The sequence below is a fragment of the Neolamprologus multifasciatus genome, chromosome 7 (genome assembly GCF_963576455.1).
Source record: "Neolamprologus multifasciatus chromosome 7, fNeoMul1.2, whole genome shotgun sequence".
Lineage (NCBI taxonomy): Eukaryota > Metazoa > Chordata > Actinopteri > Cichliformes > Cichlidae > Neolamprologus > Neolamprologus multifasciatus.
The window spans coordinates 23,430,291-23,447,196 of NC_140445.1; the positions used below are offsets into that span (position 1 = coordinate 23,430,291).

General features: G+C 40.5%; 3 protein-coding genes and 1 long non-coding RNA gene across 9 annotated transcripts in view; 1 reads left to right on the forward strand and 3 right to left on the reverse strand.

Annotated features, from left to right (window-relative positions):
* The window catches only part of abl1 (abl oncogene 1, non-receptor tyrosine kinase), a 32,968-nt gene extending 26,517 nt beyond the window's left edge, over positions 1–6,451 (reverse strand). Inside the window, exons 1-2 of one of the 4 annotated variants that reach the window (XM_085164668.1) lie at positions 5,935–6,451; positions 4,758–5,112 (exon numbers count right to left, since the gene is read on the reverse strand). In XM_085164668.1, coding sequence (XP_085020794.1) covers positions 4,758–4,884 — 127 coding nt within the window. In that variant the 5' untranslated portion in view covers positions 4,885–5,112; positions 5,935–6,451. Of the gene's footprint in view, positions 1–4,757 lie in introns of all 4 variants that reach the window. The other 3 variants (XM_085164667.1, XM_085164666.1, XM_085164665.1) reach the window with 3 other exon arrangements.
* Positions 6,452–8,026: 1,575 nt separating this feature from the next.
* Positions 8,027–14,337, reverse strand: exosc2 (exosome component 2). Its single transcript, XM_085164677.1, has 9 exons — positions 14,170–14,337; positions 13,723–13,824; positions 13,589–13,634; positions 13,351–13,440; positions 13,165–13,230; positions 13,001–13,069; positions 10,215–10,391; positions 9,001–9,129; positions 8,027–8,415 (listed from the first exon to the last, which is right to left on the reverse strand). The coding sequence occupies exons 1-9, from the start codon at positions 14,289–14,291 to the stop codon at positions 8,335–8,337; spliced, it is 882 nt and encodes a 293-aa protein (XP_085020803.1). The 5' UTR covers positions 14,292–14,337; the 3' UTR covers positions 8,027–8,334.
* Positions 10,633–12,992, reverse strand: LOC146514268 (uncharacterized). The gene is made up of 2 exons (XR_014874845.1): positions 12,836–12,992; positions 10,633–10,749 (listed from the first exon to the last, which is right to left on the reverse strand). It is a non-coding gene; the product is annotated as an uncharacterized LOC146514268 (long non-coding RNA).
* Positions 14,338–15,488: 1,151 nt separating the features above from the next.
* ric1 (RIC1 homolog, RAB6A GEF complex partner 1) overlaps positions 15,489–16,906 on the forward strand; it is a 48,541-nt gene continuing 47,123 nt past the window's right edge. For 2 of the 3 annotated variants that reach the window (XM_085164661.1, XM_085164663.1), the window contains exon 1: positions 15,489–16,110. In XM_085164661.1, the coding sequence (XP_085020787.1) occupies positions 15,970–16,110 (141 nt within the window). In that variant the 5' untranslated portion in view covers positions 15,489–15,969. The remainder of the gene's footprint in view (positions 16,111–16,906) is intronic. The other variant, XM_085164664.1, reaches the window with a different exon arrangement.

Sequence of the window (16,906 nt, forward strand, 5' to 3'; positions counted from 1 at the left end):
TTTATATGAAATGGTATCTGGGTCACCACTTCACTGTACTAAAACACAACCCCATAAATAAATGTGACCACCAGGGGGCGAATTTCCCTTTTTATACCACCAACATTTGGGTACTTCAAATATTAAAGCACAACCAGATAATATTGTTGCAAGCCTTAAAAAAAGTTAGAAACTCTTTTCTTTTCTCCAAAACGTTCACAGCTGTCCTGTTTCCAGCATCAGCCCATTTCAGGGAATGAAAACAAAGTTAAAGAATTCTTTTAAGTCTTTCTATGCAGCCATTTAATTTCTTACAGCTTGCAAGTGGTGCACTTTAAACCGGTCGCTGGAACATCTAAAGAGAAGATATCTAACTAAAGAAAATTTTATGCTGACACCAACCACGGACACATTGACTGAAAATCTGGTGAATTCTCCCAGATTCATTTTAGTTTCACTTTCCAGGGTGAGTCTGCTCAATTCTAGTTTGCTGTCATTTTTACTTTTTACTAGTTTTACTTCCTTTTGTGTGTTTCATTTGTCAGAGGATAATTTAAGTCCACAATGGGTTTTACAATACAAATACCTGACTCGCAATCACATACACATCCCAGTTTCCATAAACAGATATTTTTTCTCTGGCTAGTCGTGCTGAAGTATAAAACAAAACAAAAAAAAATCATCCATCATTTTTATAAGCACTTATTCAGAATTTCGGGCCCACTGGAGCCTATCAGTGCTGTCTATGTGTATAACCTCTGAATCTCTGAGTTTCTGTAGTGGCTTTAACTCTGTGACATCAGCTGCGGCACCCACACAAGGTTACAAAAGTCAAGAGGTGCACCACTGGCCAAAATGAAACCAAAGCGTGGCTTGACCCAGCAAATGCATGTCACTTTTGGAGTGTTGCACCCTTCGCAAGGCCAAGAATGGTGGGTGTAATGGCACCATAACACTACATTAAAAGACAGAAATCAAAGTTCTTCACCCTCATCATTTTTAGTAAGAAAATCATCAGTTTAGAACAAGTGATGTTAACCAAGAATAAATGACACATGAAGGGTGTTGTAAAGTTGTCTCTGCGCTACAAAGTAACAACTTATTCAACCAAATGGAACCAAATGCACACTTTCTGTGTGCAGTTTGTATGTTCTCCCTGTGTTTGCGTAGGTTTTCTCCGGGTACTCCGGCTTCCTCCCACAGTCCAAAGACATGCAGTTAGTGGGGTTAAGTTCATTGGTCATTCTAAATTGCCTATAGGTGTGAATGTGAGTGCAAATGGTTGTTTGTCTCTATGTGTTAGTCCTGCGACAGACTGGTGACCTATCCAGGATGTACCCTGTGGTAGCTGGGACAAGCTCCAGCGCCTCCCGCAACCCTGAAAAGGATCACCGGGAGAAAATGGAAAGATGGATAGAAACACAACACACACTGCAGTACAGTGGTCCCTCGCTATAACGCAGTTCACCTTTCGTGGCCTCGCTGTTTCGCGAATTTTTTTGTGTAACTTTGTACGCTTTTTTTTTTTTACAACATATTGTGTTCTGCGTCCTGGTCGGCTGTAGACCATTGTCAGTCAATCTCGTGCCGTGTCTCCTGTCCATTACAGAATGCGTTCAGCTTGTCAAATTTACATAAACCTTTGATCGCTAGCAGTGTGACTCTGAAGTCCTGTACTGTATGTCTGTAAGTTTTCTCCCCAACAAACACAACAATGTCGATGAAACATTTTGCACTGGACATATGCAAATGTTTAAACAAGAGAGAAAAGTATGAAAATGTTCACACCTGTCTGAGAAAAGTGTATAAAGTGTGTAGTGAGGGGTTTTACAGCCTTAAAACATCTATAATAATTGTAAAAAATAAAGGTGGCTACTTCACGGATTTCACCTATCGCGGGTTATTTTTAGAACGTAACTCCCACGCTAAACGAGGGACCACTGGATAATTAATGCATGAGTTTTGGTGCATTTTTAAGTTAAATATATATGTTATTTTCTTCTTAGAGATGCTCTGAATTTAGGTAAATAAGGAGGATAATAATACTGAATAATTTTGGTCATCCCTACTTTGGATTATGGGAGGAAGTGGGAGAAAACCAAGACCAAAAAATTACTTTAGTTGTTTTTAAAATGTTTAATATTGTTTCAGTTACTTTAGGGGCTGGGATTTAAGTGTCATTGATTTTTTTCAGTTAATTCCCCCATATTCTGGTTTTTAAGATTAATTTCAGTTAACTAAGATAACCTTGGACCAAGTACATCTGTCCTGGTATTTAACAGGCTTGTTAACATAGTCCAGTATGTACTTTAATTATTGAACTACACAGTTGTATGATTAACTTAAGCACGCAAACACTGCGATTTGAAACACACAAGGTGAAAGCTAAAAATGGAATAGTTCTGTACAAGCTAACCATGCCTAAACACAGTACATACCTACACACACAGCATGCAGAAGTGCCAAGAACAGAAACAGGTCTTTGCTTGCCCCTCACTACCTCTGTCTCTTTCCCAAGCAGCTGCATGCAGAGGTCTGAACCTGCCTGCTGAGAAGCAGCATGGTTCTAAAGATCCTAGTTTTAACTAGTTTGCTTCACCGGGAAGAAAAAAAACAAAACATAAAATCCTGTGTTGATCTTGCCCTCCTCTTGCACTGTGACTCACATCCCCTCTTACGGTCTAACCTGCACATCACAAGAGGAAAGGGATAGAAAGGAAAAGCAAATGCATCCCATGTCAGTGACCCTTTACAAAATTTGATCCATTTACCAGCACACAATTTCATTCTGTTTGCATGACCTTCGATGTCCTGTTCCCCACTGTGTTAAGCAAGCTTTAGAGTCAGTGGAAAGCAATCCTGCCAAGGCAATCACAACGCTAAAGACACATTCGGTAAACCTATCAGTTAGCTAGATGCATGATTCACATCCACTAATTAAAAATCATATTAAAAATTAAATTAAAAAAAGATGCATCTCTGATAATAATGAGTATCTTTTTTCTGCAGCCCTTCCATTACTTTGAAAAATTGTCTTCTACACTGATAATATCTGTTTACCTCTCTTTCCACTGATGCCTCACATAGGAGTGCACCCAGGAATCAGCCAGTATCAATAATGCAAAAGTTCACCACTAAAATGACATTTACAGATGCCAGTGATTAATAACTTTGCACTGGTGTATAAATGTTAAAAGAACATGTGCAGAGCTGAAAGGTTTCAAAAACATTTATACCTCTGTAGATTTTGTAAAAACAGGAAACATAACACACAAAACCCCCCATCAGAATCGACACTCTCAGCCATATTCTAAACACTGATATTACCCATGAATTTCACAATCAGTGCATGTCTGGTCTTTAGACAGAAATGCTTAATGCAGTAATAATTTACTTCCTGTTTGATCTGAACCCCTCACTGCGGAAAATTTAAGACCAATTAAAAAAGTTTACAGGGGCAAATTAAAAATCCTACTATCATAGATTTCTTTTTTGATCTCGAATAGAGTGCAAGCCTTTCTGCACCTTTTTATTTTTTAGATTTCACTATTCTGGGCAACACATTTAGACAAAGACAGTTTTACTAGTCAAACTGGAAAATAATGAGCTAGCAATGACAGAAACATGAGGCAAAGTAATACATTAAGTCATGACAGTGTTTCATGAGCAATGTTTAAAACTATGGAAATCTGCTCTGATCGAACATGTGGACAAAAAACAAGAGACTCAAACCAGCAGAAAAACAGAAACAAAATCAGACGGCTTTAAATGGACATAAACTATACACTTCCCACCAAACACAAAGACGACACACACCCAGGTAAGACTTCTCTCTCATGCGTGGTGAAGCTCTGCACCAAAAGTATGCCAGTCTCACCCAGAGGCAAACATGGCTCCCAAAGGTGTGGAGCAACAATGCAACTATTCTGATAGTCCATTAATCATTGAAGTCTATTTTTAAACCAAACTACCAAACATTCCTGGACTCATCACTCATGTTAAGATTTGACATGTTGACAATGAGCAGTCACTCAAAGTTTATCTCATGTGTCTGACAGTGTAAATCCACAAACCCTCAGCCTACTGCACACATTTGCTAAAAATATTTTAAAGACTGTGTTGAAGGTTTAAAGGCATTTCTGTGCCCAAGAAGCTCAAAAAACTTTTATGACATTACATTATAGCATTGCTTCCATCTGTGGAGGTCAATATTATTATAATAAACACACATTTAATAAACTAAGTTACATCTTGTAAAGGGTCAAGTGTAAACTCATCTCCTGGTAAAAACAGTTACTTTGGTAATGTTTACTGATAGATTTCCATCAAATACAAGCTACATGTCATCATTTTTCTTAAAAATGAGCTTTAAAAATATACTGCTTTGTGCACAAAGTGTGTAAAATTTCAAAAGAACATAAATATAGCAGCTGGACAGCAATTTATTTTATCTTCATTGATTAATTAGTCAGATCATAATCGATGTTTAGCTTTGGCTAATATGTACAGTGGTTGCTCCAGTAAGCGCATTTTCACTGTGGGGTTTATTTTGCTGGGAAAAAAAAGGTTTGTCACAGGCAGAGTCAAAAATAACAATGAATTTTTTTGTGCTTGATTTCAGACCAATGCCCACACATTAAAAAAAAAAAAAAAAAAGCTTCAAAATGCACACATGCACATTTCAACAATCAAGAATTTCCCCTACTGAGCAAATTTATTATACTTTAGGAAATCCATTTGCTGTCAACATAATAAGTGACAAAAACATTTGAGCTTACCGTGCACAGCAAAAACATTACAAGGCTGGTTCCCATGGCGTGATGATTCCTTCTTCGAGCCCTTGATGAAGGCCGGCAAACTGGGTCTCCTCTGGTCCCCTACAAGCTTCCCCGGCTGCTGCCCCATAAGGGCAGGGTGCCAGGCCGCAGCCGGGACTCTCCAAGCTGGACTCAGTTGCCCACCAGAAAAAGAGGAGATTGGGAAAAGAAAGGAATCCGTTCCCCTGGCTCGGGCACTCCCCTCCCAGAATTTAGGTGATGTAGGTCACCAGCACAAATCAGTGATGCTCCAGTATGTCTCTGTTTATCATGCATTAATGGAGTGTGAGTGCTTTAAGGGACATTTCACAGCAATCTAGAGACAAATAAAACAACATTCAGTGATGATTTCATTTAACACAAAGATATATTACTCTAAAGTCAAAATAAAACAAGAACTAATTTGACTGGTAGTTTATGTGCCAAAGAACAAACCACAAGCTAATCTTAACTGCTAATTTAGTTTTATTGTGTTCCACTTTAATTGTGATGTCAGGTGTTTCCTTTTCTATACAAATTAGTTTTTCCCTGTTGCATATAACCTAAACGTCAGCTAAATTTTCTATTTTTAATGCCGGTCTATTCAATTCAGTTTTATCTATATAGCACAATATCAGTTGCCTCAAGGCTCTTTAAATAAAAAAGATAGCTACTAAAACCCCTAATCTAGGTTAAACTACACTCGTATTTATTCCTGCTATCTACCATTTGCATTTTATTCCGCACATTTGGTGTGGAGGACACACAATTTAGTTGTACAATGACAATAAAGGGCTATTCTATTTTATTCTATTATAGATATGCAAAAAAAACTGCCAAGTGTTAGATTTAAAAACTAGTCACGGAGAGAAAAAGCAAGAAAAGTAGCAAGTATTGATAGCCATAACAATACTGCCCTTATTTTATTGGAATACCAAAGTAAAAAAATATATAAATGAAAAAAAAAAAAAAATCATTTAATCATCAGTAACAGGCACTGAAGTAAATGTGCCAGATAAAGCAAACTTTTGCTCTAGTTACGAACGCCGTGGGGAGTAAAAACAAGTGTTTACAGAAACTTACACAGTCACAGAAACATATATATGATTTGTTAGCTGGCGACCTTAAGCTAATGTTGGAGATAGCCATGAAAGCTAACCAACGTCTGCTGGTGGTATGCAGCGCCAGACCCTTAAATGCACACCAAGCAGGCAACAGTTGGCTGTCGCTGGCTCGCTGGTAGGGAAACCGCCGACAAGTGCACTTAAACGTCTCACAAAAACATGATTTGACCGCCACCCTTTCAACACTTTGCAGCTGGTCTTTCCAAAGCCACAGTTGGTTTCAAACTTCCGTGTCCACTTTTCTCGTCTTGCGGAGTTTCTTCCCCTGCGGTACCCGGACTAAAAGGCACTTCAATCAAGGCAAATCGAGGCAACTCAGCCGGGCAGAGAGCGACGACTCTTTTTACAAGTCCTTTCCTCTGTTCACAGTTGCCGAGCTCTTCGTTACCGAACCCCTGGCTCTCGTACTTATTCATAGCTTTCACGTGAAAATCGCAGCAGTAAACTTTGGCCGAGTAGTAGTTCTGTAGCTGGGGCCGCCATACTTCCATACGCAAGGTGGTTTACTGGGTGGGTGGGGCGACGTACGACGTCACGTGCGTGCGTGGACTAGCACAGGAGGACTAGAGCAAAGGTTTGTTGTGCTGGGAGAGCAACAACACTGCAGCCACGCTGAGGCAGAGAGAACATGCTCACACAGGGGAAAAAATCTGAAGGTACACAGGTTAAAGGTTCATCCACCCACACATATAATGGTGGATTTGATCAAAGCCATAAAGAACTCACTGCTCAAGAATATGATCTAGCCCAGGCCTAATTGTCTTCAGGATATATGTATGGATATATGCTTTTTGGCATATCAAACTATGAAAACACTCGATTCTGTGCTAACAGATAAATTACACAAATTTAGTTACTGTACTCAGTTTTAAAGCATCTAACTCAACATTTATCCCACTTTGAAATACTTATTAGAATCAGGGGTGGCATGTTATCAGGATCTCTGTAGGGAGTGAACCTATGATTGTATATAAATATATATTTTACACAATCTATTGGAATTTACCTAATTTAAATCCAGTGTTGGGAATGTTACTTTTAAAATGTATTCCATTACAGAATACATGCCCCAAAATGTATTCTGTAACGTATTCCGTTACGTTACTCAATGAGAGTAACGTATTCTGAATACTTGGATTACTTAATATATTATCATGCTGTTTACAACTACGTGAATGTACTATTGCTGTGATTTATTACTGTTACTGAAGGTCCGCGAACCGTAGTAAAGGGACCTCTGGCTAATACGGTGGGTTCCGTGTCAGGCTCGTAGCCGAAAACTAGTTTTACTTTGTTGTCTGGGTCACTTTGCTTGCGTGGTGTGTTGGTGTGGCGTGTTGTAATTATCCACTTTAAGGGAAGTTAAAGACACTAAAAGCAGAGAAAAGTCACAAACTTTCTTCACAGGGTTAGCAAGGGATTCTTGCAACCGCAAGAAAGATATTATACAAATCTAACCTACATGTCAAGGGAAAGCATTTATTGTCCAGGCAGAAAAATAGAATAAAACTACAGTTTACAGTACCAGTGAAGTGGCAAATACCAAAGCCATACTCATACTGTGAATCATGGTGGTGGAAACATTATGGTTTGGGTTTGCTTTAGCTTTTCCACTGTCTCAGTGACTGGGCACTTTGGGCAAGTACTGAGTCAACTATGACTTCTGAATTTTATCACAGAGTTCCAGCTGCTCAAACATTTTTACAAGCTAGTGACCCCTAGCACATTAGCAAATCCACCAAAGGATGTGTAAAACAGAAGAAAAGGAGGTTATGGAGCAATCAATTCAAGAAAAGTCCCATTTCACCATTATTGAGCCGTTTAAAGTGGATGGATTAATGTGTAACTTGTTGCAACAGCACAAAAAGATCACTTTAAACAGCACCGTCACATAATCTTAGTAAAGGGTCATTAGAAACTACACGGAAAATTTCAAGAAATCTTTTTCATGTATCTGAAAGAAGACAAAAAAATATTGGCTACTTTGTCAGATTTTTAAAATTGCCCAATATTGATATTTAAATTTAAAAAAAAAAAAAATCCTGTAAAAACTAGAGCCAAAACAATAAAGATTCACAGATACGTTTTTTTCTTGTTCACAGACACCACACTGAGATGCAGTGAAAATTTATAGAAATCACAAAATATATTGTATACAGCTTATGTATATCACATGAAAAAAAAAAAAGATTGACTATTATTTTGTAAAACTTTAGAATAGCTGAAATGCTGCACACATTGAACGAGTTACACTTCACTTGTGTTTGCTATTAAAAAAAAACAACAATAATACTGGTTTCCTTTAATAAAACACGTTGGACTTTGACAAATTAATTATATCTCTAAGAAAATAAAGCTAATTCAGCTTTCAGATCAGTGGTCGGGTCCACAGCTGGCCTGATGTGATTTTGACTTGTGACAAGGCTTTGGGCTCTTTAACCCTCCTGTTCCAAGAGCTTCTGTTGCGTCAACATGACAATCTCCTCCATCACCTCTGGTTTTAAGATGTCCTTCACCTACAGAGACAACATAAATCAACATAAATCAAAAGCATAACCACATACACCCATGGATGTACATGTTTTCAGTCTGTGTTTATGGTAACAGAAAGTGTTTTTATTGAGTTGCAGCTTGAGCGTGAGTGCACAGTAACACTTTATACGGGTTGGCTCGATTGTAAATATAATACAGAAGAAAAATGTGCCACATAGTGGATAAGCTATGTGGATATGCTGATATCATTGCAAGAGTAGTGTTTGCGAGACGCATGGGCGATTAAGTCATTTGTTCCCCACCCCAAAGGGCAATGAAATCAACCGTGACTGTTCCACACTGCAAAAACAGCCGAGTCAAAGTTGAGAACTGCACAGTATTTTTTCCACTAGTGGTGCCCAGGAGCTGGACAATTACAGTATGACCACTAGATGGCACAATATGACACAGAAAAGAGTTGGGGGTTTTCTGGTGTTGCAATAGTTTTGTAATCATATTGTTTACAAACATGAAACAACAGGTGTCATTATAACAAAAAAATGACTGCAAATTGTAGTAATGTCAATAATTTAGTTTCAAAGGATGTTTTTTACTGGAGTGATTTCTACCTGGTGCTGAAGTGATGATTCGTAGCAGTAGAGAACACTGGTGTCATACAGGAGGACTTTGTGCGCAGCCAAAGCCAGCAGGCAGTTTCTCAACCGTGAAATGACCTCTCGATCCGACAGGCTGACAGGCTGAGGAACCAGAGATGAGAGATGCACAAACAAATAAGCTCTGTGTGTACGGTGTAAACCACAAGCATCCGGAGCATCATTACATACGCTTGCAAGTCTTCGACTTGCAAACATTTTTTAAACGTTTTTCTAATGCTCCTTCAGACTGAAGCTGCCTTCAGCCCATGTTGCTGAAGGTGCTTTTTTACCAAGCCGAGTGTGGCACACGAAGGTGACCGACTCAAACAGTCAAGGATGCCCCAATTTGATGGAATATTTGGTTGCTCTGGTCTTGCCTTTAGGTTGAATGATGAAAGTTTGTGCATTTGGTTGAAGCTAAGCACACAAAACACTACTTGTGTGAGCAATAAAAATCATTAATGGATGGCAGCGTTCCCGTTCCATTGACAGCCATGCATGCCCGAGCCTCTTTCCAAATTTTAGTTCATCAGTTCATAAAAATTTGTTCCAGAACTCTCACTGATTTTGCAAACTACAACCAGGCCTTTCCATTTAGAAAAAAATAAAACTGTTCCTTGTGCTGAATGCTTAGGTTCTCTACATGTTTTCTCTACTTAGTTTTTCAGTGCACACCTTTATTTTAAATTAAAATTTTAAATTAACTACCTTTTGATATATGATATACAATATATTAACTATATTTTGATACATTTTTGCTTGACAAGAACAGCTCAATACTCTCAGTGAACTTTTAGCAGCCAAGCTGAAAACTACTACTGCGATTTGTGTGCAGAGAAAACTGACACATAGTTCTTTCAATCTTGATGTAAATGTACTTAAATCAATGCTCAAACATTAAATTAGTATCCATTACTTTTCCAAACCTGGGAAAGCAGAAGGAAAAATGTGGGCAACCACCAGTGCTACCCCTCAGCTTCCGAGTAGACACACCTTTCAGAGAACTTATTTTGACCTTTGACCTTGAGGGCTATTCCACTGAGATTTGAAGTCAACCAACGTTTTTAGTAAATGCACCGATTGTATCAATTTGAAATTTCCTAAAACAACAAGAAATTGTTTTCCAAATTCAGATGCCCATTGATCAGTAATAAAAATATGGAATACAGCTTTTTGTGGCGTCCTACCTCAAGGCTGGTGTAGAAACCCCCAGCTTCCTCCTCCTGTTGGCCCGGTGTTGGATACAACCACACAAAGCCATTATTCCCCAGGATAATGGATGCGCCACACGGCAGGTTGTGGAAATGTGTTTTCTGCCTCTTGATCAGAGAAGGGGAAAGCTGGACCAGTACTCCTTGACCCAACTGATAGTCAGAGGAAGTAGAGACAGGGTGTTAGTATGAAAATAAAAATAACGATTGTTACTCTTATTATTGAACTAACACAGTTACTCCAATTTTAGCATGACTTCACTGGCATCCTGTCAGTTTTAGGGTTAATTTGAATATTTTATTGATTGTTTTTAGGATACTGAATAGGTTGGCCTGACCCCCTGTATTTGTCTGGTCTTATTAATGTCCACACTCCTGTCAGAGCTCTGAGGTCTGCTAATCAGTTGATTTAAAAAAAAAAAAAAAAAAAAAAAAAGGGGGTCATTGAGCTTTTCAGTTGTTGCCCTGAGTCTCTTGAATGTGTTTCCATTTCATAATAGATCTGCCAAAACTGTTTTTACTTTTGTCAAAGGAGCTTGCAAAGAAAAGCGTCTGGACTTCTTTAAGTTACTTGAAGACGTTTCACCTCTCATCCGAGAGGCTTCTTCAGTTCTAAGGTCAAATGGTGGAGAGTCCCAGATATAAACCTAGTGGGAGTTTCCCCCCACAGAGGGACAAAAGGACCCCCTGATGATCCTCTAATCGCCTGAGCCAAGGTGTGGAACTGGGTGTGGGTCCCAATCAGCCAGAGTTTCGGGTGAGTTCATTGTGAAACCTGGCCCCACCTTATCATGCGAATTCCTGAGGTCAGATGGCCCAGGATGTGAGTGGGCGTTAAGGCGTCTGGGAAGGGATCTCAAAACTGGATTATAGATGGCAGAGAGTTGGTGTCGTAAACCACCGCCTCTGTTCAAAGATGGTCGCTCACAGTGGACATAGATGGCTTCTTTCAAGAACTCCACCGACTTCACTGACAAGGTCCAGAAACTTACCCTGGATCCAGATGAAACCATGGTGTCCTTTGATGTAGTCTCTCTCTTCACGTGCATACCCACCACGGAGGCAGTGGAGACTGTCAGAAAACGACTACAAGAAGACAACTCCTTGGAGGACAGGACCAACTTCACACCCGATCAGATTTGCACACTGTTAGACCTCTGCCTCACCACTACATATTTCAAATACAACGAAGGCTATTACAGACAAAAACATGGCTGTGCCATGGGCTCCCCCGTGTCACCTATTGTAGCCAACCTTTACATGGAGGAAGTGGAAAGGAAGGCTCTTGGCTCTTTCAAAAGAAGAGTACCCAGCCACTGGTACAGATATGTAGACGACACCTGGGTCAAAATCAAGACACAAGAAGTGGAATCCTTCACTGCGCACATCAACGCTGTGGATAAAAACATCAAGTTCACCAGGGAAGACACAAAGGACGACTGTTTGCCTTTCCTGGACTGCGCTGTGCACATTGAAGAGAATGGCAACCTCAACATCGAAGTTTACCGGAAGCCCACACACACGGACCAGTACCTCCTGTTTGACTCCCATCACCCTCTGGAACACAAACTTGGAGTAATTAGGACCCTACACCACCGGGCAGAACATGTTCCCTCTAAGCCTGAAGGGAAAAAGAAGGAACACACACATGTAAAGGAAGCACTCAAAACGTGCAGCTATCCTAAATGGGCATTCTTAAAGTCAGCAAAGAGGCTCAGAAAAGAAGATCAGACACCAGCGAGGGAGGATAAGAAGGACAGACGCAACAACATTGTCATCCCCTATGTAGCCGGTGTATCAGAGAAACTCAGGAGGGTTTTCTCCAAGCATGACATCCCGGTGTACTTCAGACCCAGCAACACACTCAGACAAAAACTGGTTCACCCGAAAGACAAAACGCCAAAACACAGACTTAACAATGCGGTGTATGCCGTACAGTGCAGCGAGGAATGCCCAGACCTCTACATTGGAGAGACCAAACAGCCACTTCACAAGCGCATGGCACAACACAGAAGAGCCACATCCACAGGACAAGACTCAGCTGTCCATCTGCATCTTAAGGATAAAGGACACTCTTTCGAGGATGCCAATGTTCACATTTTGGACAGAGAGGACAGATGGTTTGAAAGAGGAGTGAAAGAAGCCATCTATGTCCACTGTGAGCGACCATCTTTGAACAGAGGTGGTGGTTTACGACACCAACTCTCTGCCATCTATAATCCAGTTTTGAGATCCCTTCCCAGACGCCTTAAGGCCCACTCACACCCTGGGCCATCTGACCTCAGGAATTTGCATGATAAGGTGGGGCCAGGTTTCACAATGAACTCACCCGAAACTCTGGCTGATTGGGACCCACACCCAGTTCCACACCTTGGCTCAGGCGATTAGAGGATCATCAGGGGGTCCTTTTGTCCCTCTGTGGGGGGGATACTCCCACTAGGTTTATATCTGGGACTCTCCACCATTTGACCTTAGAACTGAAGAAGCCTCTCGGATGAGAGGTGAAACGTCTTCAAGTAACTTAAAGAAGTCCAGACGCTTTTCTTTGCAAGCTCCTTTGACTACGATGACCTGGATGACTGAGAACCTTCACAGACATGTTTTTACTTTTCTTTGCTCAGTTTCTACTTTCTGGCCTGTAAAAAACCCTGACATCTTACTTGTGAAGTACTTTGATCAACTCTGGTCATTTGTAATGTGCTATATAAATAAACTTGCCCTTTACCTTTTCACATGTCTTTGTGTACACTGGAATAACTTACTTTTCCATACTTTAAACTACGGGTGTGAAGTGACAGAGCTCCATCCAAGAAGACAGACTGCACCTCTGCCTGAAACCACAAGAAAGGTTCAACACAGATTATATAACTGGGAATAAAATCACTGGAAAGCCAGTGAGAGATTATAATAGAGAAGTCTGACTTACACTGATGAGATCTCCTTCTTGAAGATATTCTCTCATGGTCAGCTCATCTTCTGCTGATCTTCTCCTCTAAAAAAAAAAAAAAGGGAAAAGAAAGAAAGAAAGATGATCAAATATTAATTTTAATTAATTTTAATACATCAGCCAAAGCTGTCTTCTCCCAGTGAATTACATTTTCTACCATCTCACCAGCTCTCCTCCTGGCAGGTTTACAGAAGACAGCAAGAGGACAGAGTCCAGTCGGGAGTTTGTCTCCACTTTCCATCTTTTCTGCTGCACCTATACATTTTAAAGAAGAAGAAAATTAAAATACAAACAAACAAAAAAAACAACAACCTTGGAAACCAAAATGAAAACAAGTTGCTGCAATCACTGTCTTTTATTATAACTAGAGCGGTTGTATATGAGAAGAAATACTAGGCATTACCTCTGTAATTCTGCCAACCACAACATCTCCAACCTCGCCATTAAACCTGCAATCAAAGCACACTTCACAATGTAAGAATGAGTATATAGATAACAGGCCTATCTAAGTCTTTGACCGTTTAAGAGTTCAATCACCTGGTCTTAAGTGGCCTGACACAGATGAGTTTGTCCACCCTCTGCACCTCTCCTGCGACTGAAGCTGTCAACTTGTCGTCATCAACGTAGGTGCCATGACCTCTGCGGACAGACGGTATCAAACATTATTTCTGAAGAAAACAGCCAAAAAAAGAAAAAGAAACAAGGGTAAAGTGCAGCATTCAGAGGTCACACAACACAATGCTGCAGTTTATCCGATTAGAGTCCTCATCCTTACTTACTGTGTATCAGTGTAGAAGGTTGCAAATAAGACAGGCTGACTTTATGCTCACCTGCTAATTCAGTATGGCACTGGCTGTCATCTGGAGCTTTTATTTATTTATTTATTTACCTTTACAAGCCAGATGCCTGAAACAGACCCGAACAGCAGCACACTCCTGTGTTTGGTTGATTTTCTATAATAACTCAAATAAAACCAACACCTACCTCATGAACCCAGTGTCTGAAGTAATAACATCCCCCGGTACGACCAGATCTTTTCGGTCAAAAGCAGACGCTGATAGCGACACGGTTTTTCTAATAGTCGGTAATCTCATATCTGCAGCCATGCTTCTTGCTTTGCTTCTTCTTTTCTTCACTTTTTTGGCGGTTTGCGGAACTGATAAGAGTTTTACCGCCACCTACTGACGCGTTAGTTGTATTTATTTACTTTTAAAAAGCACCTAGTCTAATAAAATGTAGATAAATAAATAGAGTAAAAAAATTTTTTTTAAATAAATAAATACATGTCTTATATCTGTGACGTTAGTGATATATACAAACAGTAAATGTTTATGGGGAGGAAAACTCACAAACACTGCTTCTTTCCTTCTTTAGCCACTGACAACATCTAGCTGCTTCCCTGCATCTCTCTAGCATCCTCCTCTGTCACAACAACTGCACATCCTCCTTTACTACATGAATGAATCTTCTCTGTGGTCTTCCTGTTTTCCTCCTGCCTGGCAGCTCCATCCTCTGTCCCGTATATCTGCTATCCTTCGCTCCAAACCATCTCAGCCTTGCCTCTATTGACTTATTTTTCAAACCAGCTGTTTGAGCTGTTTCTCTGATATACTCATTTCTAATCCTGGGGGACTCCCAGTGGTAATTTCATTATCTTCAGCTCTGCCACCTCCAGATCAGTCTCCCGTCTTTATGTTAACACTGTGATCTCCAAACCATACATCACAGCAGGTCATATATCTCTCTCTACTTGTCCATCAACACTCACTGAGTGCTTCAGCATAGTCCTGTTCCACAAACTTTATTTGATTTGATTATTATGGGAAGAATGATACACTAACATGATTAAAATTCCATGTTCCATTCCATTCCATGTTATTTTAATAATACTTTTATTCTGCTAAATAACGCACCATTTCATGGATGGATTTATGAGCTGGATATAAGAGATACTACTGATGCACAGGCTCTAAATAATTAGATTAAAAGCTTGTGTTGATATATGTTGATTTAAAAAGAACATAGCAAATCTAATGTGGATTATGGTTGCAGGATTCAGTACAGTGGTTGCAAATAATAATAATGACAAGAAGAATTAAAAGTAGAAGAAAAAGAATGTATTACAATTAAAAGATGTCAGATAGACTGCAGTTAAGCCACACCGCAATGAAATTGTTTTTCCCAGGCATTTCCATTTTCACCACCAGATGGCAGCATCGAGCCAAGCTGCCGCCACCGCCACCTAGATTCGCACAACGGAGCGGTGACGTCAGATGTCAACAGGACGCAAACTTCCACTGTTGCAGCCAATCAGCTTTAAGTCAGACAGACTCTTGGAAAGATGGCGACGGTGAGGCAGAGAGTAGTGAAAACTGGACGCTTTGCTGTTACTAAACACCGCAGATCCACACTTCGCTAGAACCCACACGGCACCGGGTGTGGGAGTTAATCGGTCCGCTCTTGAGTCTGAACCCGCCGTTTGGGGCCGTATGGTGACGCTGCGGGTTTGCGTGCTGTTGTTTTCGGTTACACTTGGACTGCTCATTAGCTTTAAGTTGAAAAGCCAGCGCTAGCCCGGGCTAGCTGTGTAGCCTCAGTCGGCTGTTTGGAAGCTGTATGGTACCCTTAACCGGTGTCAACACTGGCTTGTATATACCTTGTAATTTTTTTTTGTATTTCCGGAGCCGCTCATGAGTCACCTGGATTAAATATTGCACTTAAGGAGGAACAGGGGGCCACAAACTATTTGGCACTGCTGTGCCGAGGCGGAGTGAGTTTGCCGTCATGTATTTTCTAACCGGCTGGCCACGGAGGCTGCTTTGTCCGCTGAGGAGCGAAGAGGAGCCCTTCTACATCCAGCCCAGCTCCCAGCGCTTTTACTTCGCTCTGCTGTCAGAGACGCAGCTCAGCGTTTGGTTTAGTCGGGTGAGTTGAAACTCTGCTCGGTCTTGAAATCAGCTGACAAAACCAAAACAAAAAAACGCTAGCTAAGATGTGATCTGGTGCCGTTTTCATTTCAAACGCATTGCAGCAGAGGGTGATAACCTGGCCGGCTGCCCTTCATCTTTTATTAAGTGCCGTAAATAAACACGGGGAGAAACTGTGGTGTCCCCATATGAGTAACTCAAACTACTACTTCTTTCTTTTTTTTTTTAACCTTGATGTGTTGGCAAAGGGTTCCACGTACACAGATAACAGACGGCAGGTGAACTCGTTACACATCATTACACGTGGATGTGTCATTCATTACTTAAGTTAAAACAATAATTTGACAGCAAAACCCAACCACAGTGGATTGGTGTTTACCTGATAGACGCTTTATAGCAGTTCAGTTTAAAGTTGCCCAAATGTTAGTAAATTGTGTATTTTGGTAGGTGGACTGGTACTTATATAGTGCCTTTCTGCTCAGTTGAGCATTCAAAACACTTTCTTACTATAAGTGTTACACACATTCATACAGATGCCTACATAGCGGGGGTCAGTATCTTTGGAGGAGTCGGGCAGCAGTCCACGGACCTTTAGATTGGTAATCCACCTACTCTACCATCTAAGCCAAGTGCAACTACCTCCGCTCTACTCATCAGTTTTACCCAGCAACATACAGGTCAAAGGTTAAGTTACTGTCAACAAAACATTTGTAATAGTGTTCAAAACATGCCATGGCATGTTTTGCTTACCAGTAGTTTTCAGGAATTTATGCAGCGCAGTTACAAAATAAATG

Excerpts from the sequence above, each read along its gene's own strand:
- exosc2 (XM_085164677.1), bottom strand. The coding sequence starts at position 14,291 with ATGGCTGCAGATATGAGATTACCGACTATTAGAAAAACCGTGTCGCTA. Across the intron at positions 9,130-10,214 it reads GTTTCTACACCAGCCTTGAG|CCTGTCAGCCTGTCGGATCG; the intron begins GTAGGACGCCAC and ends CTGGTTCCTCAG. Across the intron at positions 8,416-9,000 it reads AATCATCACTTCAGCACCAG|GTGAAGGACATCTTAAAACC; the intron begins GTAGAAATCACT and ends TTGTCTCTGTAG.